Source organism: Medicago truncatula, chromosome 2, assembly GCF_003473485.1.
Source record: "Medicago truncatula cultivar Jemalong A17 chromosome 2, MtrunA17r5.0-ANR, whole genome shotgun sequence".
Classification (NCBI taxonomy): Eukaryota; Viridiplantae; Streptophyta; class Magnoliopsida; order Fabales; family Fabaceae; genus Medicago; species Medicago truncatula.
Genome location: NC_053043.1, coordinates 47,090,902 through 47,111,938, shown reverse-complemented (window position 1 = coordinate 47,111,938; position 21,037 = coordinate 47,090,902). Strand labels below are relative to the sequence as shown.

Genomic DNA, 21,037 nt, shown 5'->3' with positions numbered 1-21,037 from the left:
TATGAGGCCTATTGATTATATGCCACGCTTCATGCTTCCATTTATTAAAAAAATGGTGGATGTTATTGGCGATGGACATTGTGGATTCCGGGCTATAGCCGAGTTCATGGGCTTGACCGAAAAAAATCATATCATGATTCGTACACATCTTATTCAAGAGTTGAAAGATCATAGAGATGATTATGTTGAAGTATTTGCGGGTGAGGATCGTTATAACTACATTTTAAATGACTTACATCCTCCCGCAAATACAAAAAGTTGTGCACATCTTGTTGATAAGTGGTTAACTTTTTCGGACATGGGACACATTATTGCTAATTATTACCAAAGGTGTGTGGTCGTGTTGACAAATCTTGAAATTGGAAACTCGGAATCTTTTTTCCCACTAAGAGGGCCACCACCGCCGGGTAAGCAAAAAACTCTCATCTTGTGCCTGGGGGCAATTCCGAATCATTTCGTGCTTATTTATTTGAAAAATGGTCGTCCACTACCTCCATCATCTATGGAGGGGCACAATCACAAGAAAGAAGATGCGGTGACTTGGGAAGATGAGTATTTGAATCAACATGAGTTGTTCCGAAAGCTCATGGCTATTGAAAGTGGAAACAAACCGCTGAAACCACAAAATGAGTCAAACAAAGCGGCGCTTATTTTGTTGGACACTCCCGAAAAACAAAAGCAACAATTTGAAGTTATTGCGGAAGATGAGGAAGATTCTAATTCACTTGATCTTCTCCAATCACTTGGTCTTTAATAGTGATTTTTTTCTCGATGTTAGTCCTTTTTTTTGGTAGAAATTACACCGACGTATATTTTGGGGTCGAAATTGTAACGCCAATTTTTTGTGGCCAATATATAATTAACATTACGTAATTTATATTGATATATATGATAATATGACTTTTATGTGGTGAAACTAGTGCAATAGTTATTTATTCGTTATTAATGTTTACGCATTTGATTTATTCGCTAATACATTTCATTCAATTTTGTTCTAATCTATGATTCTTTTCTTAAAGCTTTTGTCAAGTGAAACATGTCCGAGGTTGCAAAAATTGAAGGCCGTGTTAGGTACTCCGCTTTTAAAAAGACAATTAAGGTTATGATAACGCCGACAGACTCTCTTGATGATTTGAAGGCACAACTTAACACTTATTTTGAGCATCTTGGTGAAAATCAATATACATGTCACTTGTTTGGTCAAATGCAATGCACAGACCTAGGAGAAGATAGAGATGAATACGCATGGAAAACGACAAGCTACATGCCCTGGCTTATTAAAGACGATTGGGACGTCAGATTTATGTTTCAGAATATGTTGAAAAATTATATATTATATATGTATGTTCATTCCATATGCAATTGTGATGAATGTAAGTAGTGATTTAATATAATGATGTGTAATGAGTTGTAATGTGTTGTTTAATTATGGACACTTTGTAACGTTTTGATGAATTTCAAACTTTTGTGTAATTTAAACCAAATGTTGGTTTGATTTAATTATAGACAATTGTAAAAGATATTATATTTTTCTTGTTTATGACCGAGTTTCAATGTTGTATGATTTATATTGTCTTTGGAAATGCTTCGGTTTAATTACAGGTAAAAACTGACCGAAAATGGCTTTGAAATGCTTTAGAATTATGCAGAATCCACTGTCTGCATAATATTTTTCCTCGGCAGTTAACTACCGAAGTTTTTTTCGGCAGTTAACTGCAGCCGGTTACAAATTCCTCGGCAGTTAACTGCCGAGGAAGCAAAAACGTAAATTACTCGTATGCATCAGCCTTATACAATGTGTCAACAACGATTCTAAAAACATATTGGTGATATACAATGGCAATATACAATATATATATATATATATATATATATACCAGCTTTATTTGTAAATCAATTAGGCCTTCGACAATTTGGTTCTTAATCATCACTATTTGAGATAAAGCAAACCTAGTTATAGTATGTTGTAAAGGATGATATTGATTTAGGATTGTGGTCTTTCAAGGTCATTATTTTCATCATAATCATCATTAGTATATACTACCTCCGTCCCTAATTATAGGATCCTTTTGAAAAAATAACGGGAATTAAGATAATGGATATTTGTATTAAATATGTTTGTGATTAATATTGTTTTTATAATTTTATCCTTTAAGAGAGAGATGATTTATGTTTTCAACATGTTATTTATTAATGATTGAAGAAAAAGATGTATAATTAATAGGGGCATCCATGTAAAGAAATAATTAATGTAGTTGGAAATAGCAAAGGGGTCTTATAAAAAGGGACAAAAAAAATTCTCAAAAGGATCTTATAATTAGGAACGGAGGTATGAAATATGGGCACGGTTGCAAATGTGAACACAAATATAAACACTTTGACGCTCATGTCTAAAATATAGGACTAGTGCGAACTTTTTAAAAGCTGGTTAATACAATAGTACCCCTGGAGTTTCGTTGATATGTTTCTATCATTCAATTACATGTCATATTTTTGTATTCATTTATTGGATTAATTAAGTAAAGGAAAATGTTAATAGATGTTCCCGGATCACTGGTTAAAGATACTAAAAAAAGAAATTATACAATAGTTATTGCATTGGAAACGGTGTAATTAATACTAAAATAGTAAAAAATGTTTCCTTTTAGGTTTATAATTTCCTTAGGCGGTTAGCATGACCCTTAAGTAAATGATCTCTATAAATATACATAATTTTATTTTTAATCCCTAAAAAAACGTCTATACTTTTTAGTCATTGTAACATTTTTCTTTAGTATTTTTAGGGGCAAAAAATGTTGTCGAAAATTTTACAAGGTCTAAAAATGTTCATGAATTTTTTTTACAGAGACTAAAAATGCTGACGGAAATTTTACAAGGACTACAAAATGCTGTTTTTTTAGATACTTAAAAAGAATTTCACGATATTTATACATATCATTTACTTAATTAACCCTAATTTATTTACGAATAAAACCAAATTTTCAATGAATTTTGCCTACGGAATACCGATTTTCAACCAAACTTCATGATACTTAAGAATTTACTAATAAATATTCAATTTTTATATAGAAAAGAAGATATGTCCATGCTCATTTCTTGCTAATTCGTAACACACGGTAGGGAACCAAACTATTTATTAATTATAACCTAAGGTATTTTTTTTTAAAGATTATAAAAGGTATAAAATCAATTGCCATGAAGACTTGAATATGCAATTAGATACAAAAACTGCTGTCATCGTGATCTTAGCTTAATAATCTCGGCCACCACAAAAAAAAAAAATGCAAAAATTGTTAATTACCATAAGTAACTAATAACTGATAGCGTGGAAACTAAAATTTATAGAATTGGTTGGGTTTAACCAGAATTTGGAGGTTTAGTGAGGGAACAATAAGAGAAATTTATTTCATTTGGTTGGTAGGCTCCATGTATATATAACTTTGATACATCTTTGTCTCCACTGATTCTTAGTCCCCACAAGTACTGCATATGCAATTCTGCATAATCTTTTTTCCTGAGTCATTTCCGTAGAGCACATGCCACACTTGAATTGACAACTTGGTTTTGCACATTTATTTACCTCATATATCATATACTTATCTTATTTAACCACGCTCATTGTTCCATTTTATTACAGCAAACTTTAATAGGCAATATGCAATCAACAATTTTGACTTTGGTACTGATTAATCTTCTATGCCCATCTTTGTCAGCTTTAAGTTTTGCATTTTGAACCAAGTCAACCCTTATCATTATATCGATCGAAAGATATAGTTCAAACATGGCGTGGATTCGGTATTTTTTTCAGAATTGCTAAATAATGAAAAACTGATATGATACTGTTTTAGAATTTAGGTTACACATAACTCGGCCCTTGCAAAATTGGTTAATAAAGTTAGAACTATCCACCACTTATTACTCTGATACCATGTTGAAATTTGGGGCATAACTCATCCTTATAAAATCGGTTTATAAGGTGAGAAATGTCTCATCTTTATAAACTCTTATTGAGCAAGGTTTTCAAAATCGGAACTCGTAAAATCGTAATCAAAATCGAGGATTCTACCAAAACAAAAATAATGCTAAATATATGTTATAAATTGCATATAGTCATAAATGACTAAAGTTCAAAGTCCACAAAATACATATACATAAATGACTCAAAACCTAGATGCAAATATTTTTTAGTAGTCATAATAATGCTAAATAACCTAGATGAAAAATGAACAATCACGTGTAACTATTGAGGAAGTGTTGGGGAAGTGAAAGAATGAATTTTTTTGACCTTTAGGGTATTTATAGAATCGGGTCATGGATACAAATCGGGTCAATTTACGAACCCGTTCAAAAATTGACCCTTATCAAAAAATGAACAAAATCCCTCAAAATCCTGTGATTTTGAACGGATTTCACGATATTGTGTGATTTTGCCTGTTTTTGGGACTTTGCTATGGATTTGAGTCGTTGAAGCTACGCAAAGTTGCAAAAACCAGGATTTTGAGACTTAAATCACGTTATTTGATAACAATGTTATTGAGAGTCTTATCTATCCAATATGTGGGACTTAGGTTTTTTCCAATACTGGAGCCATTTCAAATTCTTTCTCATGATCATGCCATTGAAACTCACTCACAAATCCAAGTTAAAGAAGAAAAGAATAGAATCTTGCACAACAAGGGACTCCAACTTGTTGTGTGCATCTAGCTAGAAAATAATAATGCATGCCTAAGAAACATAGCACGATGTTTATATGGAACATGGTAGGAATTAATGTGGTGGGGGCTTATGCTTAGATGGAAAGCAGAAGAGTTACCAATAAATAGTAGACAACTAAACTTGGAGATGGCCCAACAAGGCCCTTTGCATAGATTTGTGGTCTTTTTTCAACTCCACAAACAGTTTCTCCACTACAGTTAATCATTCTTTGACCTTGTTTGTTGCTGCTGGGCTGTTTATAAGTTTCAATTTAGAAGCTTCTGTCTGATGTAGATTGACAGATGAGATTAATGTTGGAATTGTTTGATATTCCATTCCATTTACTTTTCACACAGGACTTCTTTGTAAGTGGAATGGAAAAACTCATATATAGATAGGAGTCGTAGGTGAACTTTGTAAGACCCAAACCTGATCCGATAAAAGAGTTAAAAACTTCTGATCGGTTACCTTTCATAGACTTATATATAATATCATATTTTAATTTTAGTTTATAATGATGCATTTAAATATACAAAACAAAGTCTGTCGTCTTGGTCCAGCTCCACGTATACACCTCTAGACGAGGGACTGTAGCTACACCGAAAGAGAAGAGCTACAGGCCCATAGGGGGGATCTCGACCTGTTACCGGCAGGATATTTTAGGTAGCATTTCGTGAACATCCCCGTGTTATCGTTCGTTCGTTCGCTCACCCGAGCTCACTTCACTTCACTCGCTTTTAGGATAAAAGAAACTCTCGTGAGTTTTATCGTAAGAGGTTTTGGAAAACTTGGGCACGATATCGCGCACGTGGGAGCTTTCAAGAGCTCTGGAGTGGAGTTGGGGCAGGACCCCTAATGGAGGTTGAAAGCAGTAGCCACTTGGGAAGGAAATTTTCCAGAGGAAACCCCCTTCTCTCCGCATCGGTGACTTCAAGTAAGATTAGGGCCAAAATTGGAAGCAGCCGTCGCGGCGTAACTATTGACGTCGCGTAAAAGCGTGGAATCTCGCCTGGGGGGCTCGACATGAATTATTCCCGGCTCTCTATATAGGTCAAATGTCATAGCTCAATCCCTTTACTAAAACAAAAGTTGAAGGAAAAAAATAGGAAAAGGGGGAACCCTTGAACCCTTTTCAAGAATTTAGAATATGGTGGATGTAATAGGAGAAATGGATATAAATGATCACTTTTTCACTTGTCGCGTGTTGATGGATTACATTTTCTTTGGAGCATATAATTTGGATTAGCAACTAATCTCTTTGGACTGTGTTGATTTGTCATTTCAGATTGGACCTCACGGAGGATTTCAACTCTAGGCCCCTTTGAACTGCAAGCACCATATTAATGGCACATCATATACTCAAGTTGGCTTCTATATCTCAAACACTAATACAAAAGTTAGTGGAAGGTTGACTATTGATTCCTATGTCCAAAATTGTGTGCATAAGTCTCGTATGAATCGTGATAGATTGAAAGCGAGTCTACGGGAGCATGGAGACACATATTTTTAATTATTTAGATGAGTCTCATATATACACATCATTTATTTATAGTTTTTTAAAAGCAGTATCTAATAAGGAGTGTGAGATTTTGCCTCAACTTTTGTTGTATGTTTATCATTTGTAGTGGTTTAGTTTCGTGTTCATTTGGTTCAAGAGGTTTGTTTTTTATTGGTGTTTAAGATGTACGGTGTATACATTTTTTTGGATGTTCTGCGTATATACGCCGCCTTTTGCTTTGTAGTTTTTATCTTACTGGTCCATGTTCGTCTTGTGCAGAGATTTGGTAATTAATAAATTTTGTTGTTAAAAAAAAAAGTACCTAATAAGTACACAAATTTCTTAAATGGAACCCACTAATCAACCATCAATAACTTTATATCATTATATTTCAATCTTTTAATATTAAACAAGTGTGGGTCCCACTTAAGATTGAGGGTCTTAAGTGAGACCCTAAATTTTATAAGACCCTGAAAAAGTTTCTTCCCAATGAAGGTACCAAATAGATACCGAATCTTAAATGTTTAAGACCCTTCATTAGAGATGATATAACTTTAAGTTTTTTAATCTCAATTTATATTTAACTATGACATATATTTTTAGGTGAAATGAGAAAATTCTTACATTAAAAACTTGTGTCAACAATACAAACGTCTCGTGGCTGAGATGATGATTTGATCGATATTGAGATGAGGACTTGATCGATAGGTTAATAAAAACAAGAAAAGAAATGTGTCTCAAAATTTAATTTATATTCATTTATCCTTTTTGTCGGACACTATATAATGAAAAAAAAATACAAACTCAATTTCTTACTTCATTGATAGATTAATTGAGTATTTATACAAGGGTGCACAAAATGAAATACAAAGATCAAAAAAGAAACATCGAATTAACCTAACAACTCAATAACCTAACTGCTTACATTATTCAATAGATACCAATCAAGTACGTCTCAACCGAAAAAATAAGGAGAATCATAAACTTGTAATTTCACTAAATCATGTCCATCATCGTTAGAGTTTCAAATGATTTTTAAGTAATAGTATATCTTAGGGTTGTAGAAATGTTTAAAAATAACAAAACTCACATCTCATGGGTCATTTTCATCTAAACAAGAAAAGGAGGAATTGAAATAAGTAGGCTTTTGGTTGATTGAAATTGTGGGATTATTATGGCATTGAATATTTGTATGTGCAGTGGTCAATTTCATCTTAATTATCTTAAGGATAGCTTAGTTAAGATTAAGTTAGCCAATCATAAAACACAATTGTGGAATATCGAGTCAAAAAGAATCTTGGCTGGGGGGTATTGCTTGGCTCACAACTCAAAACTACAAACACATCTTGGCTGCATGCCACACATATTTCTACGTGCTTGTTATTGCTGTCATTGAGATAAATTTCTCATCTCTAGATGTGATTTCCAGATTTCAATCATTATTATACCCAAACAGAGCGTAAGTAGTGGAGCCAATTATATAATCTTTTGTGTAAATTGATCTGTCTACTCAAACTATATTTGCTAGATGCCCAAACCACCAATAGGGGTGCGTTCTGTATAATTATAAAAAGGTTAAAATGTGTTTTTGGTCCTTACAAATATGATGAGTTTGAGTCTTGGATGGATTGCTTGGCTCTTGGCCCTTGGGTCAACTTAAGTTTTCAAAATGTGTCATCACCTCCGTAAAATTGAATTAGCATACCAAACACTTAATTATGGGAGTTTTCAAATGGGGACGGCGAGGGTTGAGAGTGGGGGAAGAGAGTTGTTTGCCATGGTGTGTTTGAATCACGATAAATAGACAATAGCAAGGTAATAAAAATAAGATCGAATTGATCAATCTAAGTGATGATCTGTCTATGCATTTAGTAGAATTGTTAAAACTATAGAGGTAATAAAAATAACTTTTTCTACATAAATAGACGATAGCAAGGTAACAAAAGAACTTGAGAAAAAACCAAACTAAAATCGTTTAAACCAGTCAAAATCCACGATTGAGCTAGTTAAGTAAGTTGGACCGAATTTTGTAAATGTTGCACCTACACATTGTGATGATTTGTCTATGCATTAAAAATTACAGAACATATCATTTATTTTACGTTGCAATGACTCATAGACTGAATCTTGATTCTTCATGTTTGATTCAAAAACCAAGAGAGCAGTGCTCATTTCGCAGAAATATATAAACAATAATAATCACCATTAAAAAATTACAATTTTATTTTAAAAATAAACCACATATAATATATCTCTTTAATTTTCTCTTACTTACTTCCTCTATTTTGCTAATAATATTATTTTTTAGCTTAATTCAATCAGTTTTTTCTTTTCACTGCCCAAATACTTAAAAATAAAAAATAAATAATGGTGTGGAATTATGAATATTTTATTTTTTTCTTCATTATTAATTACTTTAAATGTTATATTAAAAATTAAAATAGAATTATTATTCATTTGATCCAGTCAAACCCCGGTCCGATCTCTAAACCTTGAACTTGTGTTGCACCTGTTTAATATTCGTCCAACTTTACCCATTTGAGGTGGGTCTAGTGGTTGACTTGGGATCTTGGAGTTTGCTCCTCCAAAGGTCTCATGTTCAATTCCCCCTAGTACCAATTTCGGTGAGATAAGTCAATACAGAGCTTGCTCTGACTTTAAACGGGCCCCGGGCGGTGGGATTGGTCCCAACGAATTAGTCGATTCTCGAATCGGGTACCGAGTTTTAAAAAAAAAATCGTCCAATTTTGATTATCTTGAATGATAAATAAAGGGGTGCGGGAAAGGGTTAGGAGGAAGATACGGTAAGCCTTTGAATTTTTTAGTTTTTGGGGTAGGAGTAATTTTTCCTTTTTAAAATTAATAGGAAGTATCAAAATGAATAAAGAAGGTGGCAATAAGACTGTCCTTAGTTTCATGTATATGATGAACACATCCAGATCTACTAATTTTTCCACAAAAACATTGTTTTTAAGAGCTTTTATTTTAAGTGCTTTCAAGTTCCATTTCTACTAATAGGTTTTTCTTTCTTTCATTCCTTCTTGTTTTTTTTGCATGTTTTATCCATCGAAGCTATGTCGGGCATACTATATTTTTGTCACAACAAATGTTATAACAACATTAATTGTGAGAGTGATTATTTAGAAGCGGTTGAACTGTTTGTTGTTGGTCGTGATCATACCTTCATGCTTATGCTTCTGGCATCATTATATTAGAGATGCGGCAGTTGAATGTTTGTTGTTGGTCGCGATCATACCTTCATGCTTATGCTTCTGGCATCATCATATTAAAGATGCTTTACATGAAAGTGGTAACACCACATTGCTGCATGTTCTAATGTTCTTAAGAAACAAAATATATGTGAACATTTTATGACTAAGAAGGGGTCACATTCAAGGTGTTCTACTCACCGTGACTACCCGTCTAACATGAATCTCTAATATAAGCTTGAAACTTAATTTTTATTTCTTTTCTTTTCTTTTTGTTTTGTCTTATTACTTTATAAAACCACCTAAAAATAATGTAAATACATCTTCCAACCAATATTCATTCAAACTTAAATATGCTATATTGTACAATCTAATCCTTTCCCCTAGACCCGACCAAGACATTGGGGAAATATTGGCTAAATTATCCAGATATCAAGAGCAAATCCAGGACCACATCCCTAATTAGCCAATAAGGAGTAGCTAAAATATTCACTTGGCTACTATCGGGAGTTGGTGAAATTGTATAAACTAAGCTGGATGTTGCTTGTTAGAACAAGTTGCTCTTGAATGGTAATAATTAATCTTAGATATAATTTGAAGGTAACTATATATAACTTCTTTTTGAGCCTTTTTACCTTGAAGATGACTTCTACTTCTTCTAATCACACACACAATTAATAGAAGTATATAAAGGACAATGTATGTTGGCCAATTTTTCATTGCAATCAAAACTAATCACATTATTACTACCCCCACCCCCACAATAATAATAATGTTGTCTATCTTTAGGCAATATACATTCGATGACTCATTCGAGCAAGTTTTCATATCTAGCAAATTCCTAAAAGAGTACCAAATTGCCCTCACATTTGCCACAGACTACGACCAAAACAACCTACCCACAAATGGAATTTTCAGGGTAAATTGGGACACAACAAAAGTCACACCTGAATCAATAACCCATTTCAAAAAACAACACCCCGAAGTGAACATTAAAGTGTATATTAGTATAGGTAACCGTGGCACAACATTCCCATTTTCTCCACAAAACAACAAATCATGGATTCTCAATGCAACAAAATCACTCACAAACATCATTAAAAACAACAAAGATTACAATCTCCAAGTAGATGGGATCGATGTTTTATATGAAAACATTGAAGCCTCACCCGTTGACTTTGTTGAATGCATTGGTCAACTTATAAAGAATTTAAAGGAAAATGGAGTTATAAAAGAAGCTTCTATTTCTCCTTCTTTTGCTCTCAACAATGACTTTTATTTCTTATTGTATCGTGCTTATTCTAATCAAATTGATTGGGTTGATTATCAGTTTCAAAATGAGGTTGTTCCTGTTTTTGCACCCAACAAATTGGTGGAACTTTATGATGAATTGGTATTGGAATTTTATCCGAGGAAGAAATTATTTGCTGGGTATAGTGCTGAGAATGAGGATTGGGCTACATTGTCACCTATTGTGTTTTTTCTAGGTGGAATGAACATTCTTAAGAAGAGAAAAGGTCCTGGTATTTCAATTCATTACCATAATTACTATCAACAAAACTCAAATAACGAATGATCCATGGTATATATATGTATGTACACTTTAATTTAATTATACTCGTATATAGTATACGTATGCTTATAAAAAAATATAGTATAATTATGTATGTGGCTGCAGTGTATGCTTGATGCTCAAGCAACTATTGTGTTTTTTTTTTTTTTTGAAAGAAGCAACTATTGTTAAATAACTAAATAAGACCCATATGGATTGTGATAAAATCTTCTACCTAACTTATATATCTCATGCATCCTCTCAAAAAATAATTTGCATATCTCATGCATGTTTGTTATAGGGAAATTTGTTATTCTTATGAACAATATTTTTTGTGTGAATAATATAAGAGCATGTAATTTGTTAAAGATATTTATCTAGACGGAGATGTGTGATGTGAACATTTACACTATCATTTGCAATTTTTGCATATGTTTAAAATATAGAATACAGGAATATGATACTAGTATCAATTGGGTTGTCCTTGTGAGCTAGCTCAATTGATATGGACAATACATAATAGATGCAAGGTTCGGGGTTCAAACACCGACCACCATAAAAAAAAAAAAAATATATATATATATATATATATATATATAAATTGTGTTAGGATACTCTCTTTTGTATACTAAAGATATCAATATTTAGTCCATCATCTAAAAAATCTCCTAGATAGAAAATCAATCTGTAAAACATATAGGGGAACAATACTTTACCCAATTGAAATAAACAAAGGATAGGAGTTCAACATCCTCCCCAGGTTGAAAATTCTATTAAGGAGATTTATATAAATAAGATCATGTTAATTTTTGGTCTTCACTTAATGTGAGTGAGAAAGCCTTTGTAGTATTAAAAGGGTAAACTCATCAAGGGCTTAATGATGTTTGTATTCCCTTACAAGTGGGTGGTGTGAGATTTACAACCTACGTAATAAAATCATGTTTAATGGGAGCGCTTACATGAGATCATGACAAAAAGAATTAGAACCTCGTGATTATTAGATGCACGTAAGACCTACAAGTGCTAAACAACATTAACAACAAGAATTAGGGATGTGTGACATCTAACATACATAATAAATTCGAGGGCAATGATCTGGGGAGGATTCAGTTCGGAGGAAGACCACATAATAAATTCCACATGTGGCAGGGGTTGACTTGACTTTGACTATATATATATATATGCCAACCAACCATCTCATGACTTAATTAATTAGCTCCACCAACTTAAATTAGAGACGTGTTATTGTAACATAGAATAGAATAATCAAGAGCTCAAATTAGGAGAACAAAAAGATAATTAAAATCTAATTAGGACTAGCCAAAACCTCTTGTGCTTCCTTCTCATAGCGGAAACCATCAGCTTTAGAGTCATCAGCTGAATACACAAAAATTCCATTAAGCTTTTGCTGACTCTTTAACATACGACATCCATCCAAGAATCCATTGCCTGGGCCTAATCCAGTACTCCCATCACTAACAAAACTCACCAAAACTTTTTCACTATTATAATTTGAGCTTTGTTTATTGTAATAATCAATAAATTGTGCCACTGTGGTACTTTTATCATATGCATAAAATTGAAAATTAACATAATCTATAATGTTACTATAACTCTTCCATAAGGCTAAGTAATGATTTTGAACTTCAGCATCATCAAATGGAGCAATTGAAGCAAAACTAATAACGTTGTTATTTTTGAGAGTTGTAATTAACCTTCCAATGCATTCAGCAAATGTATTAGGATCTCCGATGAAATGTTCATAATCAACGTCAATTCCATCTAAATTATACGTCTTGATTATGCTTGTGAGTGAAGAAACCGCGTTTGAAACCCAAGAATCAATCGAAGATGGAATGAAGTTAACGGGGTCGCCTTGAACGGTGTCTCCACCAAGACTAAGAGCTACTTTGACATTTGGATTTTGATTTTTGATGAAAGAGACTTCGGAAGGGCTAAGATTTTGAGTGTCCCAAAAGATGTTGAAGTTTCCATTTGTGGGAGAAGGAGGAGATGAAGTATCATAGTCAATAGCAAAGGATAAAATGAAGTGGAAATTGACATTTGGGTTTATAGGAACATCTGAAAATTTGACACCTTTGAATTGAGCTCCAATGTATTCTCGGAATAGGTTTGAGTTTGCAGCTAGGATAGTTGATGCAAACAAGGAAGTCGTTAGAATTAAAAGGATAAAGCATGGTTTGGGAATGTGAAGTTCCATTGTGAATTGTGATATTGCTACTTTAGAGTTAGGCTAGATATTGTACAAGGAAATGATGCACTATATGCGCTTAAATACTAGTACTAGTTTATAGAAAGGGGCTAAAAGTAATATCAGCAGTGACACAATAATTTGGAAGAAGATAAAAGATTTTGTTTGAGCGCAAATTATTTTAACCATTAAATCTAATGAAGAATATACTCTTATCATACTCCCTCAACACTCAATTTTTCTCCCTCCCTCCCTCTTCAACCACACAAACATCAACCAAATTTCTCACTTTCTCTCTCTACGTCCTCCTCCTCTCCTCTCCTTTCTCTCTCTTCATGAATGAGTATGAGTATTGCCATGATTAGTATTCCAGATCTAAAAACTCCATTGTTGTATTAGTTTTTTTTTTGCCGTCAAAAGCAATCTATAAAATTCCTGCTTTCTTACTAAATGAGCTTCCAACGATTCAACCGGAAACGAATTTCAAATTTAAATAGATGAAAAAAAAAAAATTAGAGACAATTTTTTATGAAGAAGAAGTGCTTCCACTTCAAACAATAATAGGTTATCTTGGTAAAAAATAGAGGCAAATTTCAGCCAGCAACCATACTTCTCTAATTTATTCCATTTTCATCTTCAATCTCACGTATAAGTAATTATTTTCCATTTTCCTCTTCATTTTGAGTTTAACTATTTCGATACTGCTTGGATCTTAGTTGAAGAAATGAGAAGAGGAAAAACGGGTGAAGGATGGTGGTGGAAGATGATGAAGAAAAAAATAGTGTGTTAAAAGACCATGATAAAATTGTGTTCCCTATTTAATCAAATGGTTAAAAACTAACTTTCCCATGGTAGGAAAAAACAAACCTTTCCCAAATTAAATGGCACCCAATAAGAGATCGAATTCCCAACTAAAATGGTTAAGAAATTAAGATATCTCAGTTGTCAAAATATAATAGGTTTGGCAAATTTTTATTTTTTTTAAACATGTGACCAAGTCAATCCTTGACCATGTAGAGTGTGGCTTGAATATTTTGCCTCTTTGTCACGTAACTCATCCCATCCAGATGTCGCCTCAATTGAATTTTCCTATTATTTACATTTCCACGAGTTCTGAATTCACATTTTGTAAAAACAAAAAAAACTTTGAATACACATGTAATTGTTGGCCATTTTTCTGTCAAGCAGCATATTATCAAAATTTTACACTTGAATAAATGAAGAATGTTGATTCCAACTCCGACTTAATATATCCTTAAAACTAAGTTATGCTTACGGAAACAATATATTTATGTTTTGATAATCATAGTGGAATAATCTTTCTTCATCTATAGTGGATCCCATTCAAACTCTTGAAAATGTGTATTATTTGCATCTCTATGATGGACTTTTTTTTGTTGATGCTGTTCTAACTCACTTGAATTACCATGCTTGAGCTCGATGGATGACGATAACACTTGGAGTTAAGAATAAATTTAATTTTGTTGATAGAAGTATAGAACGATTTTAGTTCCTACACAAGTTGATCAAATTGGAATCTGTGTAATATGCTTGTGCATTCATTTTTCATGAGTTTCGTTGATAACTTCGTTGTACAAATCATTGTATTTCTTGAAAATTCAATTGATGTTTGGATCAAACTCAAGGAACATTTTCTTCGAGGCGATTACATTCGTATTTCAGAACTTTAATTTGAGATTTTTGTTCTAAGACAAGGATCTAGATTTGTTTCTTAATTTTCCCTTGGTCTCGAGACAATTTGGCAACAACTTGAATCTTATCTTCCTATAACTGTTTGTGGTTGTCTAATGTTTTGTGTTTATGTTGCTGGCTTGAGTCGTGCAAAGTATCAACATGATATTACTCGCACAATTAGAGTATGTTTACACCAACAAATAAGTAATCGAATCATAAATTTCTCACTAGGTTGGAGTGAAATAATTTGGTTATGATTTTCATCTTAATCAATAGACATTTTTTTGAACAAGTTAAAGTGATATATTATAAACAAATGAGGTTCACCCCGCACAAGGCGTGCAAAGGGGGAACCAATCAAGAGTATTTACAAAGTCAAAGTGTCATCATAAGGAAGTACGAACAAAACAAATAACAGATAACAGTTACATGTGGACACCCATACAAAGGAGTGGATGTTTCCACCAATCGTAATAACTATAGCTAAAGTTCACTTGCTTTGCTTTCAACCAAAGAAAAGAGTGTTGTTGAACCTTGTCTATAAGCGTAGAAGGGTTGGTTACTGCATTTTGGAATACACGGTTATTCCTCTCCTTCCAAATCATTCAGACGGAAGTAAACCAAATAATTTTAAAGAACACATAAGTAGCTCGGGGTAGACCTGCCAAGTTAGTAAACTGTTGAAAATGAAGTTTTAGCTCACCAGGCTGAACTGAGGAGATACCCAACCAATCCAACACTTGATGCCAAAGCGAACCAAAAGTAGCACAATTCAAGAACAAATGATTAGTTGTTTCCAACTAACCACAACCTGAAACACACGCTGAGTCATCTAATTGAAGAATACTTCTTCGCACCAAATTATCTTTAGTAGGCAATCCATTACAAAGAAGGCGCCAAACAAACAGAGACACCTTAGAAGGGATAAATTGATGCCAAACGTTGTCAACAATAGACATTAAAATTAGTTGATGTTGAATTGGCTAAAATCTAGACAAACCGACAAATGAAGCAACTAATAGTTGAGATAATAAAAAAAATGTTGCAGAAAGATGAGAGATCAAAACAAACAATGTAGTGCCGTGCTAAGACGACGAAATCAAAAAAACATACAAAAGAAAACTAAAAATGTGTCGAAATCACTTATTTAGTTAAAGGAAGTCAAAATAATCAATTTGAAGAGGTGATTTCAAGTAATTATTGACTCTAAGCCACCTCTCATAAATTGATCTAAAAGAAGAGGAATATAAGTGGTAACAACCAGGGGTTGTGTTATGTTCCATCCTCAAATACACACACCACGTTTCGAGGCATTGTTCTTTAAGTATAAGCCCTTCATAGTTTGATTCTTCATAAAAGGTGTTTAATTGATTTGAGGATTGTGGATGTTGTATATAAACTATCATTGGCCTTTGCTCCCAAGCGATGCGAGACTTTTAAGATGCACAAGTACAGTTGCCTTTCAGTCTAGGTTAAGAGAGAATTTTCGAACTCAATCCCCAACTTCTTGTTCCACCCACAAGTATGCCACACCGCCTTTCGAGGTATTGTCTACTTTTGGTATAGGTCCTTCACAGTTTTATCCTTTATAACAAAGGTCTCATTGATCTGAGGAGTGTGAGTTGTATATAAACTATTATTGACATTGACTCCCAGTCGATATATGATTTTTAAGATGTACATTAGGGTGAATGTAAATAAGCGATTGATTGCATTCTCATAAACAATTGTTAAAACCCTAGAGCATCTATCACTTTCAATCATATTTACCACCCTCTTTTTTTTTTCCTTGTGAAACTACCACCTTCTCTAGTTCAGTAAAATGCAATCAATAGTTACCTTTTAGTCACACAAAACAAAAGGAAACTTCGAGCATCTCAATCGGTGGGCTTTTAAGAAGTCTAAAATTGTTCGGTCAAGAATAAAAAAATCTAAACTTGGTTCTATGATCATTGTTTCTATCATGTCATATCACATTAAGCAAATTTAAATTCTTATTATTTTGCTTTTGGTACTAATTCAAATTTTTATTTCTAATGATAACAAATTTAACCATTTTTTCTAGAGAAAAATAAAGGAAAATATTAACCGGTATCTACGGGATACTAGTTAAAGAAACAAATATAATATATTTTTTTTTAAAAATATGTAATCAAATATATAAATTTTTTTATTTTCTTAACTAATATCTTGGGAACACTATTTAGCATGACGGAACTTAAAATAGAAACTATGAAAAATAATTTAAATTTTTTAAAAATTAAATGTGTGGTATTTTAAAATATTTTTTCTATATTTTTAATTCATTAACACATAGCATTGGATAGTTGGACTACATGTTAACTTTTGTCATAAATAAATTAACATACCCACCCATTCCTCGTAGAAAAAAAAGTTTAACAAATCCGCAATCGTCATGAGTATAATTCAGTTGGCGTGGACATCGTAATATACAATAATTTAAGTTTGAATTTTAAATTCTTTACTTATTCACATTAAGATGTGAATTTTTAACTAATAAATTATTTAAAAAAAATTAAATTTAAGAAACCCACTGTTTTATATATTTAATTGTATTCATTTTTACTTCAAATTAAAATGTTAATTAAATCATTGTAATCAATTCGAAAATTTGTTAAATATATTAATGTCGCTGTCTTCAAATGTATTTGACCTTTTGGGTGTTGGCGGAACTATGCTGAATAATATCTCCCCATTTGTTTTTCTTCCCAAACTTCGTTGACCTGTTCTTTCACCTCATCAAGCCTCAATGTCCCTGCGTTGTAGGGAAAGTGCACATGTTTGGCAACGAAATCATAGTGCACCACTTCAATTTTGATAAAAAAATAAAATTATTTATAGTTTCAATAAAATTACAGTATCACCATAAATTTGTTAAATTCGCCATCAATTCAAACATAAATGGAATAACAAAAATTATTGTAAATACACAATAACTATATTTTCCCATTTATTTTTCGATCAATCATATTTCACCATTTGTGTTCCTATGCTATTTTAAACCGTAGATAAAATAATTTATATAAAAGGTAAAACTAGAAAGGAACAAATCACATCAAAATTGTGTATCTTATTTTTATATATAGATGATATATCTAAATTGTGAAATTTGATTGACAAATGTGTTAAAGAAATTACACCGTAATTCATACATATTAAATACAAACAAATTCAACTCTTTATCTTGAAAAATTACCCTTAGCTAAGAACAATTATACAAATAAGTTTACCACATCATAATCCAAAATTTTAAAACATCAACTATATGAGTCATATTGTGATAGAAACCAAAAGGTATCACTAACAAACTACACTATGATAAAACCAGGGTTCTAAACTAAAAGATAAAGAATAAAATATAATTAAGATAAAATAAAATAACTTTTCATTCATTTTTTCTTGGTTTGTTCAATCACCCGGTCTCTTAACTTAATTAATTGTCTCAATTTGATCCTCTAACTATAATTTGTATTAATTTGGTCCCCTATATTTTGCTCTATTGCTAATTTTAGTCATTTCTGTTAGTTTCTCTCAAAAAACCGTTAACTTATGTATCAATTTTGCTCCGTTACTAGTTTTAGTCGTTTTTGTTAACGTTTTTTTTTTTAGAGAAACTAACATAAAAGACTAAAACTAGTAACAAATCAAAACATATGAGACTAAATTGGTACAAATTATAGTTAGGGAACCAAATTGAGACAATCAATTAAGTTAAGGGACCGGATGATTAAATAAGCCTTTTTTCTTCATTCCTTTCTTTCTAATGGGACAATACAATACAATACTTATATAGGTAATGCATACACATTGTAAGATAAGTACATCAACCACACAATAACAATACTATCAAACAAACTAATAGAATATGCTTAAAAGATCCACTTCTAGAATAAACTAGAAGAATCATTGTTTTAGCACCCATGATCCTATCATATTAGTCTACTCCATCCGTTTTAAAATGAGTGTCGTTTTAGCTAAAATGAATGTCGCTTTACATTTTCAATACAACTTTAATTTTTTTCTTCCAACTTTACCCTCTCCAACTTTTCTCTCACAATTTTCAATGCAACTTTAAATTTATCTTTTTCTTATAAAGTAAGGACAATTTAGTAAAAGTGTTATGTCTAATGATTATTTCATTTCATTCCTTAATATGTGTGCAATGAGCTAAAGCGACACTCATTTTAAAACGGAGGGAGTATATTTTTCAACATCTGGTTTTTCATGTAATGTGGAACTTCTAGCTCATTTGGTACATCAATATTCTCTTCTTTAACCTCTCAAAAATTTTTTTTTTATCTTCTTTAAGTGTGAGACTCTCCTCATCCTTAATCCAATATTAGAAATCACCCTTGCATTATCGTAAAACCAAACAAGATCATAAAACCGAATTTCATATAACTAAGTATGATCATCACATCTTCATCTAAAACTTTAACATGGTATATCGAAAGTATATTACAAGAGCTTCGTAATGTGTACATATGTCATAGAATCATAAAAGGTAGCTAAATAATATATGTTCAGAAAACAAAAAGGAGTGGAGTGAATGATACGAAGCAAAGACAAAGAGATAGAGTATGTCCCAAGTATTGAAAGATTATCCGTATGACTTCAGTAATTGAGGATGAACTCAACTGTCCGTGGATACTGCATGAATATAGTATACTTTTAACACGCAATTTCATGACTCTTACACACAAGGTCGATCCATGATTAATTTTTTAGTGCAGTTAAAAATAGTGTATCAAAAAAATTTGCTCTATAGTTTCACACGACTTTATTTTTAGTGATAATTTACTCATTAACATTAATTAAAAGGAGAATTCAGCCTCTTAATCTGGGTTAAATTCTTAACTCATTTCTTCTTCAACTATTTGCCCCTTTGTGTTTAGTCCTCCATTTGAAGACTTTGTAGAGCACCTTCGATTGCAATTCTTTTTGTCTCATTGATGGTGCAAGTCAATAAACAATAGAATGTCATTTAAAGTTGGACCATATATAAAAGAAAATCAATAAAAGGAAACGAAAGGAAATCAATGAAAGAATATCTTAAGACTAAGACCACACAACAAAGACGAGACAACATTGTAAAAATCTAAAATCAAAACAATAAAATAGAAAGAAAGAAAGGAAGAAATGTCATCAAACCAAGGCTTCTACAAGATACTCAATGGAAGAAACAAAAAGGGAGCAACTTATTTAAGATAAAAAATAAAAGTGTAAATAAACTTCAATTCTATTGTTCCTTTTAATTAATATTGTGAACTAAATTATCCCTAAAAACGCATTGCAATAGCACATATTCAATATCTATACATGTTGGAAGAGTCGGCACATAAGCGACATGGATCCTCTATTGCCACAAGACGGTCATGTGCGATATGAACTAATGATTTCAATCAACCACATGTAGTCAACAACACATATTAGTTGATTGATGGTTCAAATTCCGAGCAGAACAAAAAACACGAGAGAAAGGTAGAAAAAGATGTGATATTGCGCATAAATCAACAATTTTTTTTTTTCCTTTTTTGAACAAACATTAATGACAAATGTATTTTATTTTTTTTTCAATTTGGGTTTTGCATTTTTTCTCTTATACATCACAATTTGTATTAAATCTAAAAGTTCACTAAACGCATATTTACATACAAAGTAATTGAAAGTTAACTATTAGTGCACAGATCTGGAGAGAAAAGGACAGAAATTAATATATGTATAAAATTTGGTCACATGTCACATAAGTGAATATTATTTATTAGAATAGATAGATTTGAGACAAATCGTTAGTTTGGTTAACTTAAGTTTGCAACTACCTACTAAAAGTTATACTTTTTTTTTTTATGATTACAATGAAATTTCTATTGTTGTACACAAATTTACATTGATGAAGAATAACAAGAGTTCTAACGTTTTTCTCTCTTCTTCCAATTTCATTTTCGAATAGAATTATATGCTACATCAACTTGATGCAGACTTGGCTTGTAAAAAAACTCGTGCAATCACACAGTCAAACAGTGGTATTTTTCAAATTATTAAATATGCTTTTCTAGATAGTCCAACCGATTAATTAAGATCGAACGGACACAAAGATCGTGACTACATGGAATGGAATGGCCGACTGCGTGGAATAGGATGCTCTCAAGCATCAA

General features: G+C 32.1%; 2 protein-coding genes across 2 annotated transcripts; one reads left to right on the top strand and one right to left on the bottom strand.

Annotated features, from left to right (window-relative positions):
* The first annotated feature begins 10,126 nt into the window (after positions 1–10,126).
* Positions 10,127–11,069, top strand: LOC11416084 (ruBisCO-associated protein). The gene has a single exon (XM_003597249.4). The coding sequence runs from the start codon at positions 10,175–10,177 to the stop codon at positions 10,976–10,978; it is 804 nt and encodes a 267-aa protein (XP_003597297.1). The 5' UTR covers positions 10,127–10,174; the 3' UTR covers positions 10,979–11,069.
* A 1,065-nt stretch (positions 11,070–12,134) lies between these two features.
* LOC11422665 (chitinase 2) lies at positions 12,135–13,224 on the bottom strand. The gene has a single exon (XM_003597248.4). It carries the CDS (start codon positions 13,173–13,175, stop codon positions 12,261–12,263), a length of 915 nt encoding a protein of 304 aa, XP_003597296.1. The 5' UTR covers positions 13,176–13,224; the 3' UTR covers positions 12,135–12,260.
* Between the last annotated feature and the right edge of the window lie 7,813 nt (positions 13,225–21,037).